This window comes from Podarcis filfolensis, assembly GCF_964270895.1.
Source record: "Podarcis filfolensis genome assembly, chromosome: 5".
NCBI classification, from domain to species: Eukaryota; Metazoa; Chordata; class Lepidosauria; order Squamata; family Lacertidae; genus Podarcis; species Podarcis filfolensis.
Window position 1 is genome coordinate 19357013 of NC_139608.1, and position 17945 is coordinate 19374957.

Below are 17945 nucleotides of genomic sequence, written 5' to 3' on the forward strand. Positions count from 1 at the left end.
AGTTCCCTGAGCTAAGTAGCACCAGCAGAACACATCCCACAATTCTTTAACTTTGAGGATTATGGGATGGATGTATACTCAGTCCGCTCAGGGAACTGGCTGAGTTTGGCTTTCCTAGTGAATATAGACATAGATGCCAGCTAAAGAAAATAAGGGTGTGTGTGATTAGGTTTGAGAGGATATGTCTCCTAATGTTTTAGAAATCACCCCCACTTCCTGTAATGTACAGGGATGTTTAAGGAAGGAAAGGAAAAGAGTGGTTTTCCTTTCTTGTTTTGGCCCCCCAGATGGCTCAGGTCTGACAGCCAGCACTAAAACTGATCCTTCTGGTGTTTTTATGTAGCATAGCAGAAGAAGGTCCAGGAGGCTTAGAAAACAAAAAATATTGATTTTTTTTTCTTCCCTTCTGCTCACACCCATGACCTGATCTTGCTATCCTTTTTTTCAGGCCAGGTGGGCTACTGTTATTCATTTTGTTGCAGGTTTCACTGGTCTGTATACAATTAGTAAACATGTCAACTGCCTAACAGTTAGTGTTTCTTTTCTTCAAGTACTCAAGGATACATAGTAACAGTACCTTTTTTTCTAGAAGTAAAAGCACTGCTAACATTAGGTAGTATTCAGATAGAGAGACTAAATCTGTATCTTCTGTATCAGACTTACTTTCATGAGAGAATGAGATTTGGCAATAGCTAGGTTACTTCATTTTGCCATAGTAGATGAGGGTATGATCTAAAAGCATCACCCATCTCCTTGGCTGAAGCTAAGCAGGTCTGGGTCTGGTCAGTGTCTAGATGGGTGATCCCTGCTTTGCGTTCTATGATGGAAGAAAAGTAAGATATAAATAAGAAAAATAAACATGAGAGCTATAAAAGAAAAACCATGTATTAAATTATGACCCCAGGCTTCCCCTTAACTAGTTACATTGGTTTCAGTAGTTGAATACTGTACCTACTTTTCTTTCATCAAATTTCTAATGCTAAATATTCATTTTTAAGGCTTGAGGCAGCCAATTCAGACAGCCACAACAAAGGGTATGCAGTTTTCATGCTTCGAATAGTTAACCTATAATTTCATGTGGGGAATTGTTTGAACCCCACATTGACATTTAGGTCTCGAGACACTGTAGTTTGTGCCTTAATAAATAGTGGAAACTAGATGTAACTTTCTTGTGTAACTTTACAGACTATGAGAAGACAGCGAAATGAAGTCGTTGTGGAATTAAGAAAGGTAAGATTTAATGCTATTTATCACCTAATTTAGTGTGGGCTTGATCCAATCCACTGCAGATGCAGCAGTCCCCATAAAGCAGTGGTTCCCAAACTCTTTTCTCAGGCCCAGACTTTTAGAATAAAAATTGGTTCGTGCCACACCAAAAAAAATTACTGATAATAAATACATTGGAAAACAAAAAGAAACAACTCTGAGCAGTGATTGATTTTGGAAAAAAAATACCTATCCATATTCTGCAAATAAAAAAAATTACTAGACTATACTATTTAAATGTTCCTTTGACTGTCCTTGAATCTTCCCACCACACTTGCCATCCTCATCTGCCACACCAGTGTGGCGCGCCATACCCTTTGTGAACCACTGCCATAAAGAATATAGAAATGTGCTCTGTTCCCTTTCCCTATGTTAAAGAATCCTCTGCCACCTCTGATCAGTCAAGGAACATGAGCCACAGAAGCTCTCCCATTTTAGACTGGATCAAGCCCATCATTTCTAGCAATTATCTCCTGAATTGCATTGTTCTAAAGTAATGTAACAATCATGCCTTTTTATTGACAGTGTTAAGATATTGGGCAGTTTCTCTTTTCACTTAGTATGTTAGCATGATTTGACTCTCCCCCCCCCCCCAATGAATTCTGAAGTTCTTTTTTACCTTCAAGTGAATATATGACAAATAGTTTTAAGTTACGGGTGAGATTTTGACATTTACAGTAAAATCATTGCATTGATTAAGTCTGGCTTTCTGTTGTGCCCTCCATTTTGTGTGCCCCTCTATTTTCAAGCAAGAAAAATGTTGCTGGAAGCTTGTAGGGATGCTAACCAGGAGACTGGTTTCTTTTCCAAAGCAGGATGCTACATGTGTGGTTTAGTAGCTTGGTAATGAACCTGATTAGTCTTATGTGTGATGTATTTGCTTCTGCTCATCATACTGTTGGCTGGAAGTGTGAAATAGGCAAACATCCTGACATTTCTGCTATAATCATTGAAGAAATGCTAATCTGTAGACTGGATGGGAAAGCTCCCTTATATTTTAGAAAGCATGGGAGAGCACTCATATATTAGAAGATCCTATAGTATGCCTATCCATAGAGGAGAACATGAAACTTTCTAATCTTTCTAAAAGCTGCCCAAACTAATGGCCATTACTGCATCTTTTAGTGAATTCCATTGGCTAATTATGAACTGTGTGAAGTACTATTTTTTAATTGCCCTAAATCTAATGCCAGTCAATTTTGTTTGGTGACTTCAGTTTATCATACAAAAGCATCTTGCATGAAGATTATGTTCCGGGGATGGCACATATATGAAAAAACTCGTATACCCAAATCACCCCAGCAGAACCACTCTTGCTTACCATGCTCTGGGATGCTCTCGCGCTATCTTGCAGGGCTATCTGAGTTCCTGCAAGATTTTGTGAGAGCATTTCAGAGCCCCAGTAAGCACGTCTGAGAGATAAAAAGCTCTTTCCATATCACATGCAAAAGGAAATTTTAAGCTCTCCATCGTGCACGCAATTTGCAGGATTTCAACTGGCCAGCTTTCAGCCATTCAATATTGAAATTGCACAAGTTAATTGCACGCAAGATGCGGTTGTACTGTGCAAGGATGAAAACCTCCAGGCCTTGCTTTTCAGCCCTTGAAACTCTCCTAGTCCATATCCCTTGACCTGCTTTGTGTCCTTTTTGAATGCTTTTGTGGGACTGCAATGTGTCCATGAGCTTCAGTTATACCTCTTGCTTGAGGGTGGTTGTAGAAATCTCTGGTTTCTGCACGTCTGGAATGTAGCCTGCTGTTGATTTGCCCTCTTTTGACTCTGCCTGCACTCAACACTGACATGCCACCCTCAGAAAGTTCCCTGTAAGGCAGTGCAGTTTTTAGAATGAAATAGATTATCTGTGCTCTGGGTGAAAACCAGTGTTAGTCACACTTGCAGATTCCCATTGAAATCAATTGACTTAAGTTTTAATGGTTCTTCACTGAGTATGGCTAACATACAAAGGTCATAAATTTACAAACTTATGTTTCTTATTTGTTCATGGAAAACTCCAGACGCTTCAGTCCTGAAATACTACTTTTCCCTGTCATTAGAAGTTTCCCAGCCATGGTCAATGTTTTAATTGGTAACTAACTGCAATGCTAAACTGCTTAAATTTGATTCGTCTCACCTCTGTTTGATTTCACTTGAAGCATTGAGCTCTACTAATACTGCTGTTTAAATATGTGTTATTGTTTTCTATGTATAATGATTGATTTCTTTAAGCTTTGCACATTATAAAGTGATTATTTACCCAAGTTATTTCCTTGCTGTACAATTGACTTTTTTGTTTTGGTGTATATCACTGATAATACTTCTTTTCCTTATGTAGATACAAATTGCACTTAAGTTTAATTGGGCATGTGTAGCAAGGAAAATCCTTTTCAAAAATAATTGGGGTTGTTTGTATTAAATGTATTAGGAGAATTTTGGCTCTTACTTTGACTGCAGAAAAAGTTTTAAAATACGTTTGGGATGATACGTGCTCAGAATTTAGAGGAGGTCTACAGAGCTTCCAATGTTCGGGGATAGCTATTTGCTCTGCATTCTCCTTTCTCTCTCATTACTGCTGTTCCTTGACTATTGCCATGTAAGGCACATTTCTGCACAGACAACTTGCTTTTTGCTTGTATCCCTCTGCTCCTCGCAAAAAGTCTGAAACTTTGGAGTGGGAAAAGAACAATATCAAGTAAATGCATATATACATATTAATGTAAGATCCATAATCCAATAGTAGAATGCCAGTTTCCTTGGCATACCTATAGGAATTTTGTTTGAGAGTAAATAGGTTGGCACCTGTCTATATAATTGGCAAAAAAAAAAAAAAGATTGGTATTAGGCATTTTATTTATTTATGTTGGTACCCAACAAAGTGCTTGCATTAGTGTCAGGATTTCCTTTTATACAATAAAACTACCCAACGCCCCGTGCCCTCTCCAGATCTTCTCAAAAGATTTAGTTATGTGCTGGGAGATGTGAGGGAGAAGTTCCTTTATCAACCAGACCTTTCACTAATGGAACTACATTGTTGGGTACTGTTCTAAGTTAGCTTTTATGCTGCTTTTCAGAATTCTAGATATTTCTAAAGTGACTTACAGTAACCTTTCAACTGCATAGTTCTTTTTCATCCATGGCTGCCATTCCTCAACTGCTCCATGTAAAACTCCATGAATAGACTACTCTTTAGTTCCATTACTCTGTTCCTCCCCAAAAAGTTTATGTACTTGATCATTTAAAACTTTGGAACATGCAAGCTTTAGAATTACACCAAACTGTTACCTATATGAACATAAAATTTGGTTGGCAAATTATAAATAATGAATATAAATGTGTACTGTGTCAGGTTATGTAAATCATGTAACACATTTACTTTTTCTATACTGTAATATGAATTAAAAGTCTCTTATGGTATTTTCTACCGTTAATATTTTTTATTGCTTTGTACACTGCATTTTTCTTACATTACGTATTTGCATTTTTTAAATTTTACAAATATTTATAATACACTTTTGAAGCATTGGAGAAAGCAGAGGCCCCTTGTCTGAATGTAATTTGTATTTTGTATTTAAAAGAACAAAAGAGATGAGCATCTGTTAAAGAGACGAAACGTACCTCATGAAGATATCTGTGAAGATTCTGATATAGATGGTGACTTCAGAGTGGTAAGAACTAATTGGTGATTAAATATTATATACGTATGTCTTTTTGAATGCATTTCTAATGCTTTGATATTTGTTTCAGCAAAACACGTCTCTAGAGGCAATAGTGCAGGTAAGTATCTTAACCACTTCTGTTTTTAAAATTCACTTATATTGTGAAAGTCCTGATTTTTAAATATATTTATTTCTTAGAATGCTTCAAGTGACAACCAAGGTATCCAGTTAAGTGCAGTGCAGGCTGCAAGGTAAGAGAATAATTTACTCAGATATGCTTTCTTCTACGGTAGTACAGTTTGTTAATGGAATCGGTAGCTGTACTGTGTTATGACTGGAAATGTTGGTTCTTTGATAATCTGTATTTGACATATTCTAAAATGGTTTAGAGCACAAATTGATCAACAATTGAATTCCATTTTTCACATGCAAATATTGATGAAATCAATATTTCACAAAATGCCAGAAGTAACTGGGCATAAAAGGATATATATTTTAAGGAAAATTGTTTGAGGGTTTTTTTTTCAATAGTGCACTTTTGATAGATGATAAAAGTTGGATGGTTGGTCAGATGTTTTGTTAGTTTGCCAAATAGAACTTTCAAGAAGGTTATATAACATGTAATTGTGAATGATTCATGAAATAAGTGTTCTCCCTCTTTAACTTTTATCCTGGAATGCCAGGGCCATCTTAACAGTGAAATTAAGAGAGAAATTAAAAAGAGCCAAAGAAAGTAACCAGCTTTGGCTGGACAGGGACCATTTTGCCACAGCAGTCCATGCTTATAACTTCCATGAAGTTACAAGACTGCCTTGAAGACAAACTGGAAGCTTCAATAGGTGTAGAATGCAGCTGTCAGAATTTTAATGGGTACGGCCAGATAGAGTTGCTTAATGCCAATTTTCAAAGTTATATTGGCTGCTTTTGAGCCCACTTCAAAGTATTGGGTCACATACCTGAAGAAGTAGTTGCCAGAGGGGCTCTTCTCCTTGTTCCATTGTCGGGGGAAGTGAACTAACCTGCACCTGATATGTAAAATACCCTTCATTTAAAAGTGCTGCTGGTGCCAACATTGCTATCATGATGGTATCAGATCAAGACTGATTTATTTGCAGGGGTATTTTAAGGATTTCTAAGTGAGTGATTATCCCAGGGTTATATTTATTCATAGCTTGGTTCCTTCAGATGTTCTTGAACTCCCAACACCCATCATCCCTGATCATTGACTAGGCTGCATGGAGTTGATGGGAATTATAGTCCAGCAATATCTGGATGGCACCATGTTGACTACTCATGGTTTCAATATTTTGATGTTGTAGTTTTAACTGCCTTCATATTTTTTTTGCCTTTTTTATTTATATTCTGGACTCAGACCTAGTACCTGGATAAATAAAGTGTGGTCTATAAATATTTCATTAATATATTAAAATATTTAATGTCAGTTTTTAAAGGCAGCTCTCCCATATATCAGTGGCAACAGCTTGACCTGTTCTATCTTCATGCATTATCTAATGTATCATGGGTATGAACCTGACTGCTTCAAGATTAGGGGAAAAACAGTTCTCACTCCTCCTCTTGCTAACACATGGCGTGATAATGAAATAAACAGCAGTAGACTGTCACATGTGTAGTGTCATTCTTTGGCCTCATGAAATACTTGAGCAGCCAGTTGTCCAGCTCTAAACTCTTCTCTCCGAGGTATACAAGAAACCTTTGTTCTGTTTAAGGCAGGGGTGGTGCTTCAGGACTAGAGGCACCCTATGCCCTTTTGCTCAAGATGCTTGGCACCTCACACTTTTGCTCACACATGTACCTCTTTATTTTATTTATAAAATTTGTATACCATCATTCACAGGGTGGTTTACAATATAAAAACACAAGAATGCATAATGCAATAACAAATGAAAACAATAACCCACACCCTTCCCCTAGTTTAAAGGCCATAGATAGTTTAATTAGCCAAAGGCCTTGGAGAAGAGAAATGATTTTGCCTGGTGCCTAAAGATTTGTAACAAAGGTACCAGGGAAACCTCCCCGGGGGAGAGCATTCCACATTTCTGCAGCCATCCATTCTCTCCATCCTGACAAGAACTTTACCCACTAAAAAAGGAGAGAACCAGTCTTATTCAATTCTTTAAATCACCAGCAATCTCTATATATGATGATCTGTAGCAGGATAATGAACATCTTTTTGTACTGTCTAGCACTCTGGCCCAGGTAGCTATCTTGTGTCTTCTCTTTTAAAAAGAGGCAAATGGGCACATTTGCTTGCCTTTGATCTCCTTTCAGTTTAATTTTGATTTAATTTAAGACATTTTGGACTTCAAAATATATTTGACAGATGTCATGGGGGGGGAGATAATGCATTCAGAATTACTGGTTTAAATTTAAATTGTATTTGATTGTTACTTATGAAATATCAGAATAATTACTACCATATTTTTTAATTTTTATGTTAAGATAGGAAATGGAGTATGCTGTGAAATCCCTGTCAGCTGCTCTTCATGTTTTTAGCTATAATAATCAATTGTAGCCATTTGAACTTTGCCCGAAAGTTTGATATTCTACTTTCCAAATATTTCTGAATAGAAAACTACTCTCCAGTGATCGCAACCCGCCTATTGATGACTTAATAAAATCTGGAATATTACCCATATTAGTGCACTGCCTTGAAAGAGATGACAAGTGAGTATGTGCCTTTAAAGGAACAGTTGGTTTCTCAAGCAGTTGATCAAAAGTATTGTAATAAACTATTGTTTGTTTCTTATTATATTCTTAGTCCATCTTTACAGTTTGAAGCAGCATGGGCACTGACAAATATTGCATCCGGAACTTCTGAACAAACGCAAGCTGTTGTTCAATCCAGTAAGTTAATCAGTACTTAACTCCTGCAAAAATGCCTTGCTGATTGAGTAGAACTATGCACACGTTATATTTCTTCTTTGGGCATTTATTCACATGTGCCAATGAGTTGGTTCTTTGATGCTGTAGCCAGGATGATTGAATTCTAAATGCTAATCAATGAATCATACTCTGAAAAGGAAGATGTGTACATAATCTCTCACTAAATTGAAATTAAATTTGGATAGCACTGAAGGTGTTCCCGCTTTGTGATCAGAAATATGGGATTTAGTAAGTAACGAATTGATTTGGAGCTTGTGGCCAAATTTGCATGTAACACTAAACCATAGTTTCGCATTACAATAACAAGTCTAGTTCCCACCTTCCTTCTGGCACCACTATGAAGAGGCATCCATAAACTTTCTCTTCCTTTTTAGAACAACTTCAGCTTGAGACATCTGAACTTAGACAAACTGTGATTAGTGGGAAACAAGCCAGCCAAGCTTTTAAACTGACTTATTTTCACTAATCGTAGCTAAGATTAACTGCTGTTTAGTGTTTGGACATCGTTTTGAATATGTGGAATTGCCTTTAAAATATATATAATCTGAAGAATATCTCTGGAACTATCCACTGCTGATATATGACTGTTTTCAGTGTTTCTTGATCGGTATAAAAGACTTTTTATATTTTAAAAAAAGAGTTACTTCTCTAGTTTTCTTTTATAATGGGTTGGATCCAGACTTGCCCTTACTAGAGTGAAAGGACTTCTTCAGTTCTCAGAGGGGATGAAGAACCAATGCGGGTTTCCTGCTGGAAAGGTGGTTTTCACCAATTTTCCTGCTGCCTCGGCAAATCCCAGTGACACCTCTCATGCTATTCCACAAGCTCTTGCAACCCTTCATAGCTGTTCAACAGGCTGCAGGAAGTAGGAGAGATTGTCAGCAGTGTTCACAGGAGGTCTGGATCCAACCCAATGGCTGCTTAAAGATAAAAAATATAGAAAATTGAAAATGGGCTGTCAGTGGGATTTAGTGCCTTACATGCTTAGAAGTATTCCACAGGAGAAGGATACTTTTTGTAGAGCTTTGCAAAACTGAAGTGGCAATGACGGAGGCTTCATGCTACCTTCATCCATAATGCAAAAGGAACATAAATAAGTGTGTGATAATTCCACTTTTACACATCATTGTTCTGTCTGCATACTGAGTGTGCTACATCTCATTGGGGAGATATGTTAAGTTCCAGACACAGTTGTGCATCTTGCTTGTTGGACAAAATTTGAAAGATTTATTTTGAACATTATAGTGCTTTGGAGAAAGAACTGGAGGTTCAGAAAGGCGCTTCTTTTTTTCTCAAGGGTTCAGTTCCATGCACTAAGCCCCTGAAATTATGTATCAGTTGAGTGATAACTAGACAAATTGCGACTATGCCTGATTTGCAATCTGAATATCTTTGAATGAGGAATGACTGTTTATATATTGCATGATTTAAAGTTTAAATCTTGGATCTTAGCCAAGGGGCTATGGAAACTAAAAAAAGTGAGTCATAATATTTTTCTTTATTTTGCAGATGCTGTCCCACTTTTTTTGAGGTTGCTGCATTCGCCCCATCAAAATGTTTGTGAGCAGGCAGTATGGGCTTTAGGCAATATCATAGGTTTGTTGCATTTCTGTGTAGAAACTCCACTACTATGACAATGAGAACTGCTTAGAATTTTACTACTGAATGAAAGCTATTTTTCTCCAGCGATGCCTTGTACACAATTGTGCGGGGGAGTGTTTTCCCAAAGCATATTTTAGTTAGGCACATGAAGGTTAAGACAAGTAAATCACATGGAAGGATATTACATGAGTTATTCAGGTCATGGTGCACTTATTGTCGGTATTCATCACACAGCAAGCAAAGCTCCCAAGTTGGTGGAATATCTGATACCTATGCATAGCATATGCATTTCTAGTTCTCTGTATCAAGCTACATCCTTTAAACTACAACAGTTAAGAATCAGAAGTCTATAGCTTTTCTGCTGCTGAGCAGCAGCAATCCCCCCCCCCCCACAAAGCTCACAAAACAAAACTCCAGCCCAAGAGACTGTTCAGCAGCCTCTGGATTTTTGGCTGGAGTCAGTCAGCCCCTCCCCCAGGCCAGGTGGGTAAAGGCCTTCAAGACAGGGGGCAGGTCTTCTAGGACACTCGGCCAAGAAGGTTATGACTTCATACTTGACTTTATGCATGTCCAGAAATGGGCAGGGCAGGTTGAAGAAGCTATTATGCCAGCTTAATATATCTAGTCATGGTAGTGTATCCTGTGCATAGGTGCCAACATGATTTTCTAGACCTAGTGCATTATATATGGATTGGGCCCTCCGCAGCCACATGCAAAAGAGGGCATATATTTGCATACCTTTTATGTCATACACCAATTTGTATTCTATTTTGGAGAACTCACTAATAAATCAGGGGCCTCACTGGTGAAACATTTTCCACAATTGCATTTCTATGTTTCAAAAGGCTTAACCTCTTGAATGTCTACTTACAACATAGCTGTTAGTGACAAAAAATAGTCCTGCTCCCCCCGCCCCAACCATGCAAAGTATTCAAGTTTCCAGAATTTACTGTTGGTTTTTCATAGATTGGAAATACTACATTTCAGTGAACAACCTAGCATGGTATTTGGAGTATGTGGAGGGGAGAGTTCAGATGAGGCATAAGATTTATGGCAGCCAAGATGCCCATACTTGGGAAAATTCAAGATTAAATTGTTAAAAAGCAGGCAGTGTATTCTAAGAGCATTTGTTGTAGTTATTTCTGTCTCATAATAGCTACAGCCATGTTAACAGAACATTGATAAGCACCCTTTTCTCTTTTTTGTAACAAAAAGGGATTTATAATGTTCATGCTTAAGGGTGGAGTGCGTAATCTCCCCCCCCCAAAAAAAATCACATTTACAGCTACACTGTAGTTATTTTCTCTCTTAGTTATTTTCTCTCAGCAGCAACTGTTCTGCTTCTACTATGTAAGAAGAAGAAAGTTTGAAAATGAACAATCAGTTTCTTCTACAATTTTTTGGAGAAAGGACTTCCTGGGTTATTTACTCTAAATTTCTCCATAGCACTTGTCAATTTGACTTTACACATTGGCTAAAAATGATGAAATGTAGAAGCATTCTCATTTCTCATTATTTCAAATGCTGCCCCAACAACACTATTCAAATGCCTGAAGGGCTGTTACAGAAAAAGGCAAGGGCTTGTTTTCTGCTTTCCCAAAAGGGGTTTTGGGAGTGGCGTCTCTCTGTCCAGAGGTCTTCAAACAGATGCTGGACGGCCATCCTTTGTAGATTTTCTACATCAAGGAGGAGGTTGGACTTAGATGACTTGCAAGCACCCTTTCCAACTCTAAATTCTACAAATCAGGCATTCTAACAAACTGAGTCTATACCTGGAAGTTGCTTATTTCAAACTGTTCACATACAGAGAGCTATCCTGATGGGGAAAAGTAATTTTGATAGACCAGTGTTGATATTTCTTCTACCCACAAGCTCCTCCATGTTTATACAGGTGATGGACCCCAGTGTAGAGATTATGTCATTAGTCTTGGAGTGGTGAAGCCTCTGCTGTCATTCATCAGCCCATCTATTCCCATAACTTTCTTAAGAAATGTTACTTGGGTAATGGTCAACTTGTGTCGCCACAAAGACCCGCCTCCACCAATGGAAACGATCCAGGAGGTAAAACTACTACTTTGTTGAAATTTTATCACTGTGAGCTTTCCTGCAGAATTTTGAATTACCTTTTTCTCTTTCTCCTAGATCCTCCCAGCACTCTGTGTTTTAATTCATCACACAGATGTAAATGTGAGTATCTCAATATTGCACAGCCTGTTTACTGATTAATTATAAGCACATATTGAAAAAACAAATCACAGCCTCGCCAGGTTACCCCTGAAAGCAATTTGTGCCTCTTTGGCTATATTGGTGGATACTTGTCAGTCTTATTAATGAAGCAAAAGTCTCTCAAAGGAGTAAAACTTATTTCAGAATTCAGTGCTCCCACAAAACTGAGGGACAGTTCACAAATACAGACAACTTGCAGTTTACATGGGGGCTATGGTCCCGGTAACTGCAGAACAGTTATATGAACTGGCACAAATTTCATCTCCCACAGGGGTTGGTGAGACTTGCATAGACTTCCCACTGGTTCTCTACTTAACATATATCCATAGGCAAACACTAAGTTGGTGGTGGACAGGATCATTCCCTTAAAATAAGAATACCTACCAGAACTGTCATTCTGGATCAGCTGAGTGGGACAATTCTGTCCTTTTTGGAAGGACTTAGCGTTTGAGGCACTTATCTGTTGGACAGCCGTTCTCTGTATGCAGCACCCATTCAGTTCAGGAATAAATCTGCAGAACCTGCTTCTCTGTACATTCTGTCTTTGTTGGGTTTGGACTTGACCTGCAACAAAATCAGAAGCCACTCTGCCAATACATAGGAGAGGCCAGAGGCCTTTTGATATAATGTATATTCTTGCTGGTGGAAATTAGACAAGTGTCATAGCTGAGGAGTTGGCAGCATAACATGTTTTAAGATTCAGCAGGAAATGTTTTTGAAAGCAAGTATGAAACAAAAATTTGCAAGGGATTTTGTCAGATACCCTCTGCGATTTATTTTGTGGTATGTTGCAGAAACTTAAAATACTAAGTAGGCTAAGAACATTACTGTTTTCAGCGGGAAATGCTTCTGTTTATATATGACTCATTGTGTCTTGCAGAACCTCCTTTGTATTACTCTAATGTGTCTTGTTGATTTTTGAACAGATATTGGTAGATACAGTCTGGGCCCTCTCCTACTTAACAGATTCAGGCAATGAACAGATTCAGATGGTGATAGACTCGGGGATAGTTCCTCATTTGGTTCCTCTTCTCAGCCATCAGGAAGTTAAAGTGCAAGTGAGTCTTGTACCATTTCTCCTTTATTTGAAGCATTTTTACTGACAGCATTACATTAGAAATTTACAGCATGAAGCACATTGTATTCTTACTGTGTTCAGTCACTGTGTTTGTCAAGCTCAGAAATGTAAAAAAAAATTCTGACTTGAATGTTTCTCATGTTTTGTGGAATGTGTAATCGTGTTTTTGCCTTGAATAAACATTTTAAAAGCTGCTGTCCCCATAGGACAAAATAGATTCAAAAAATAAAAGGACAGTAGCTTTCTTTAGTTTCTGCTGAGTGCAAGCTTTTGTTAACTAGCAAGTTTAATGCTCATTGTAATAGAGAGGTATTCTTTAATATTTCATTTTATCAGATTTAGGAATATGGGATATGCTATCAAATTAGAGTCAAAGTGGTTGAAAATGGGTGCTAGGTCCTTCCACTTCAATTTTCCAGCTCTGGATACAAACTGCAAGTCGTTGTAGATTGGTTCAGATATAATGAAGTATATGGAGAGGTGGGACTAAGTTCTTTTTTGCACTCTGATTTGTAACCTGCCTTTTAGCAAGCCATTGCTTGTCATTCAGTCTGACAAAACAAATCAGGCTTTGCACAAACCATTGTTTCTCAATTCAGATGCAATGGCCAACTGATTTGCTGAAAGCCAGGAAGTTACTAAGTGTGTGACCCTAAGGTTTATTTGTGTAATACCAGCTCAACCCATTACCATTTTCACCATCAAAATCTGGCTCATGAAAAAGATGAATCTGCTGCTCAACACAGTAGCTGTTTCAGAAATCCTAATTTCTCAAATCTTTCATTGTCAGATTTGTAAAGTTACAAGTTTTTATTTTTGCCGGGGAGTGGAGGAGACCATGTCTCCTACCTGATTTAAGTGGTACCGTTGATCTATTAAAGCTGTGTTGTGCAATCCTGTACATGCTTACTCAGAAGTAAATATGAATAGGATTTCAACCTCAGTCAAATCATGTAGTCTTAATGCTATAATGCTTGATTTCAAAACATGCTGCTCAAGCCATCAGGTTTTAACTTTTGAAATGTTTTCTTTCAGACTGCCGCACTCAGAGCTGTAGGAAATATTGTTACTGGTACTGATGAACAGACCCAGGTAGTTCTGAATTGTGAAGCTCTTTCACACTTCCCTGCCCTATTGACTCACCCCAAAGAAAAAATTAATAAGGTATGAAAATGGGCATGTCGCTGAATGCATGAAAATTGATACCAGGGGACTGTGTGACATATCTATCAAACAAAAGTACAGGATAATCGTCAATCTCTTTATTTGAAAGGTTGTTCTGACTTTTGTAGAAATTGTAATGTAGCAATTCCTTTGCAAGGAGCATATTTATTTATTTATTTATTTGTTTCTTTCACAAAAATTATACTGCTTGATTGTAGTAAAATCTCTTTAAGCAATTTACGGGTAATACAAAATTATAAATAAAAGCAGTTTAATTTTTTTAAAGATAATTAAAATCAACAGTAAAAAAGAATGCAACACATGAACATCTACAAGCCTGGATAGGTTTGCCTAAACAAAAAAAGCTTTAAACGGTCATTGGAAAGAGTACAACGGAAATGTCTGCCTGAGGAGTATAGACAGGGAGTTCCAAAGTGCTGCAACACTGAAGGATTGATTTATTACAGCTGTGTAGCAAGTATTATGTAACAGTGTCAGTTTCACAGATCAAAGCATTCAAGTTGGCACTTACAGGGTAAGGCAACCCCACAAGTAGTTTTCTAAACTTCAAGAAAACTTTCTGAATAATGTAGCAAACTCCTATAACTGGACAGTTTGAGGTGGTCATTCAGTCCATTATTTTTGCTTTGCCATCTCATAGTGGCACCGAATAATGTTTTTTTCTTGTTTAACATGCAGAACCCTGCTTTCATATGAAAGCATAAAAAATATAATGTGTTGTGGTCCATCAGATATGACCCTTTCTAGTCCAGCATTGTTCTTGGTTATGGTTATTTTTTAAAATGGGATTTTTATTGTACCCTGGCCTAAGATCAGTTATAATGAAGAGCAGGACCTAAAATAAATATTACAAATAATATCCTAGCAATTGGTGGCCTTTAAATATAAGGTGGCTCATCAAAAATTGGTCAGTGGTTCTCCAGCCTGTCTTTTGCCTACACCTGAATTATAAACTGACTCTTGGAAATGATGAAATGGAGGTAATAGGGAATAGTAAGGGGTGTGTACATTAGGGAAGGGGGGCAAATTTTAGTCTGAAGTAAAAGGGGTTGGTTGTATAAAAGTTAGATAGTGATGTAAACTGTGGGCACTGATAAAGAAGCTGTTGATTTCGCAGTGCATCTGAGGCCTTGTTGCTAAATCATCTGGGTTTACTGCAACATTGCCAGTGATTAGAGCCCAAAATAAGCTCGCAGTTTGCATCTAGACATTTTAAACCTCTAACAGGTTCCTTTTGTTAGGCAAAAGGAATGTGATCTGATCCAAGAGTTCAGTTTAATGACACCTAAAACATATGATTTAGATTAGGAAATCATCATTTTTCCCATACTCAAGAATAAGCAAGATTTAAATGGGAAACAAAAATTACACATTCTTTGGGTTCTACATTTATCAAAAAATATTTGATAGTAGCAACTTCATTTGTTCTTCTATAGGTAGGTTTTTAAAAAAAAAAATAGTAAGTTTTATAGACCACTTAACCACAGAACTCTCTTAATATATAAAGTACATAATAAAATTCTGAATAAAATACAGGTAAAATCCACCAAACTGTTAAACAAGTGTAGATAAAATTGTCAACATATAGATAAACATAGTGCTACAGCTGGCACCTGTTATACTACAAACTGTTCTATCTAATACTGATCTTTCTTCTAAACTGCAGTAGTGTTAAAGCCAATTTTTTAAAATGCATGCCATCCTTGGGTATTGTTACTTGAAACTGAATCCCAGTAAGAGACACTCCCTCTGAAGGAGCAGGTTCATAGTTTGAGAGGGCTCTTCAATTCCAAGCTGTCACTGTTGGACCACATAGCTTCAGTGCCAAGAAGCCACTATGCCCCACTCCAACTAGTTTTCTAGCTACAGCTATTCCTGGAGTGAAACAACTTGTCCTCCATTATCCGTGCTCTAATAAACTTCTGTATAAACTATTGTGATGCAGGCTGCATCATGCTGCTTTTGAAGACAGCCCAGTAGCTGTAGCTGATGCAGAATTCCGCTGCCTGGGTGTGGTTAATCAAATTTAAATCGTTCTCAGTTGTGCTTGTATTGCGCCTTTAAAAGAAGTCTAGCTCTACAGAGATGGATTAATACTTTCGTTATTTCTTGTCGATATTTTTAAAATCACAGTTTTGTTGTTGCAGGAAGCTGTTTGGTTCCTATCTAACATCACTGCAGGAAATCAGCAGCAAGTCCAGGCGGTGATAGATGCTAACCTTGTGCCAATGATAATACACCTTTTAGATAAGGTTAGACAAAACCAATCTTTTGCTAAGCTTTTGTATTGTTCTATGTGTGTGTTGTACTGAAATAGCCGTGGAACATAAAATGTGCTGGTTGGGTACGTATGCTTGATGGAGGGTTCTAGGCCACTCTTCGCAGTAAGCTGGTTTTTCCAGCTAGACAGGTGCCTGTCCCCAAGAGACCCACAGTCTGAGTAATTCAAAGTAATTAAAGCAGCAGAGGCCTCCAGGTTGGATAGGAGGTGCTCAGCTTTCTTCCTATGCCCACCAATCTTCCCCTGAAGATCTCCACCCATCCATCACTTTTTCCTCTGCTGGGCTTTTTCCAGTCATAGAGATTTTCTTCAGTACTTTCCTCTTCTCCCTGTACTCCCATTTGATAGGCAGCAGGTAAGCTGTGCCTAGGTCCCTGTTTCAGATGAAAGGTCAGGTATTGTAGGATCTCTTCAGTCCTTGGTGTGTACAAAAACATTTGAAGGGTCCCAGCTCTTCCTGCTGTCGCTGACTTACACCTCAGATGCTGGCATCCTAAAGCCAGTTGTCTTAGCTTTGGGATATGTCTTAGCTTTGGGATATGGAGGCTCTGCTCATCCACTGTTTTTAGACTGGTGCCTGAATCTGCTCATGTTACTTGCCTGAGTGTACCCCCTGTGTAGACAATAAAGATATTCCTCCAACTGTCTTCTCTTTAGGGTGACTTTGGTACACAGAAAGAAGCTGCTTGGGCTATAAGCAACCTGACAATCAGTGGAAGAAAAGATCAAGTAAGTAACCTAGTTTGACTGACTGGCTGGCTGTTTTAAAACAGCAAAGGAACTTACAAAACAGGAAGCACAATTCAACCAAATAATAGCATTTAGAAGTGTTACTGATTTCAGTGGGAGAGTTTTTAAGCAAACACTTAATTCTTCCCTTGACATCAATGGGACTTGAAAGTGTATAACTTTCACTGGATTATACTGGATCAAAGCCACAGATTGGTCCTCTTGCAAGAACCACCTTATACCACATTGTGCTCATTATTTGATACTTGCCTTTAAAATATCAGTTCATCCACTTAGAACCAATTCTGATCAATTTCACGTAGACCAGTGTAGAACTTTTCTGTTTGCAACCTCTACTTAAAAACCTCCAGTGAAGGAGAGTCCACCACCTTCCAAAAGAGTCCATTCCGCTGTCAAACAGCTCTTACCACCAGAAAGTTATTCCTGATGTCTAGTTGGAATCTCCTTTCTTGTAACCTGAAGCCATTGATAAGGGTCCTATCCTTTGGATTTCTCTTGAGTGCGCACATGCATATAAAACGCCCCAGACAGGAGAGCTGCATTGTAAGCCTTGAACGTAGGGCTAGCAATGCTGTTCTTTCTCAACTGGTGGAGGGTGGGGAGAGGAAGAAATAAATATTTTCTAAGCATTTCTATGCTCAAGAGAAGCTTGTTTCACAGTAGATGCTCCTGCAATAGGGTTTGGCTGCCCTTCTCACTAAAGTCCTTTGCACCCCTCTGAAAGATGTTTTTGAGGGAAAGAGACCTTCCAGAATAGTATGGGATGTGGTGATGTGGAATCTGGAGAAATAGGGGAGAGTGCAGCAAAAATGAAGCGAAGTCGAGTTTTGCTTCTGTAATGCACCTTTGGATCCAAGGTTTGGTTTGGTTTATTTTGCTATCACTTGGTGTTCCTTGCAGATTTAAAAACGTAAATCAGTAGGCTCACAGGTGAGTCTTGCATGATGCTCTATTCTAAAAGCCAAGCCCCCTCGATATCTGGAGCTAGAATTCACCAAC

At 38.1% G+C, this 17945-nt stretch overlaps 1 protein-coding gene across 2 annotated transcripts in view; it reads left to right on the forward strand.

The window, feature by feature from the left end:
* Nucleotides 1–17945, forward strand: part of KPNA4 (karyopherin subunit alpha 4) — a 31520-nt gene that overhangs the window by 7825 nt on the left and 5750 nt on the right. For both annotated transcript variants that reach the window (XR_014547966.1, XM_083613359.1), the window contains exons 2-14: nt 1186–1230; nt 4840–4929; nt 5009–5038; nt 5119–5171; nt 7510–7605; nt 7700–7785; nt 9334–9420; nt 11318–11487; nt 11569–11613; nt 12579–12710; nt 13766–13894; nt 16063–16167; nt 16854–16925. Coding sequence is in view for 1 of the 2 variants with exons in the window: in XM_083613359.1 (XP_083469485.1) it covers nt 1186–1230; nt 4840–4929; nt 5009–5038; nt 5119–5171; nt 7510–7605; nt 7700–7785; nt 9334–9420; nt 11318–11487; nt 11569–11613; nt 12579–12710; nt 13766–13894; nt 16063–16167; nt 16854–16925 (1140 nt within the window). In the remaining variant the exon portion in view is untranslated. The remainder of the gene's footprint in view (nt 1–1185; nt 1231–4839; nt 4930–5008; nt 5039–5118; nt 5172–7509; nt 7606–7699; nt 7786–9333; nt 9421–11317; nt 11488–11568; nt 11614–12578; nt 12711–13765; nt 13895–16062; nt 16168–16853; nt 16926–17945) is intronic.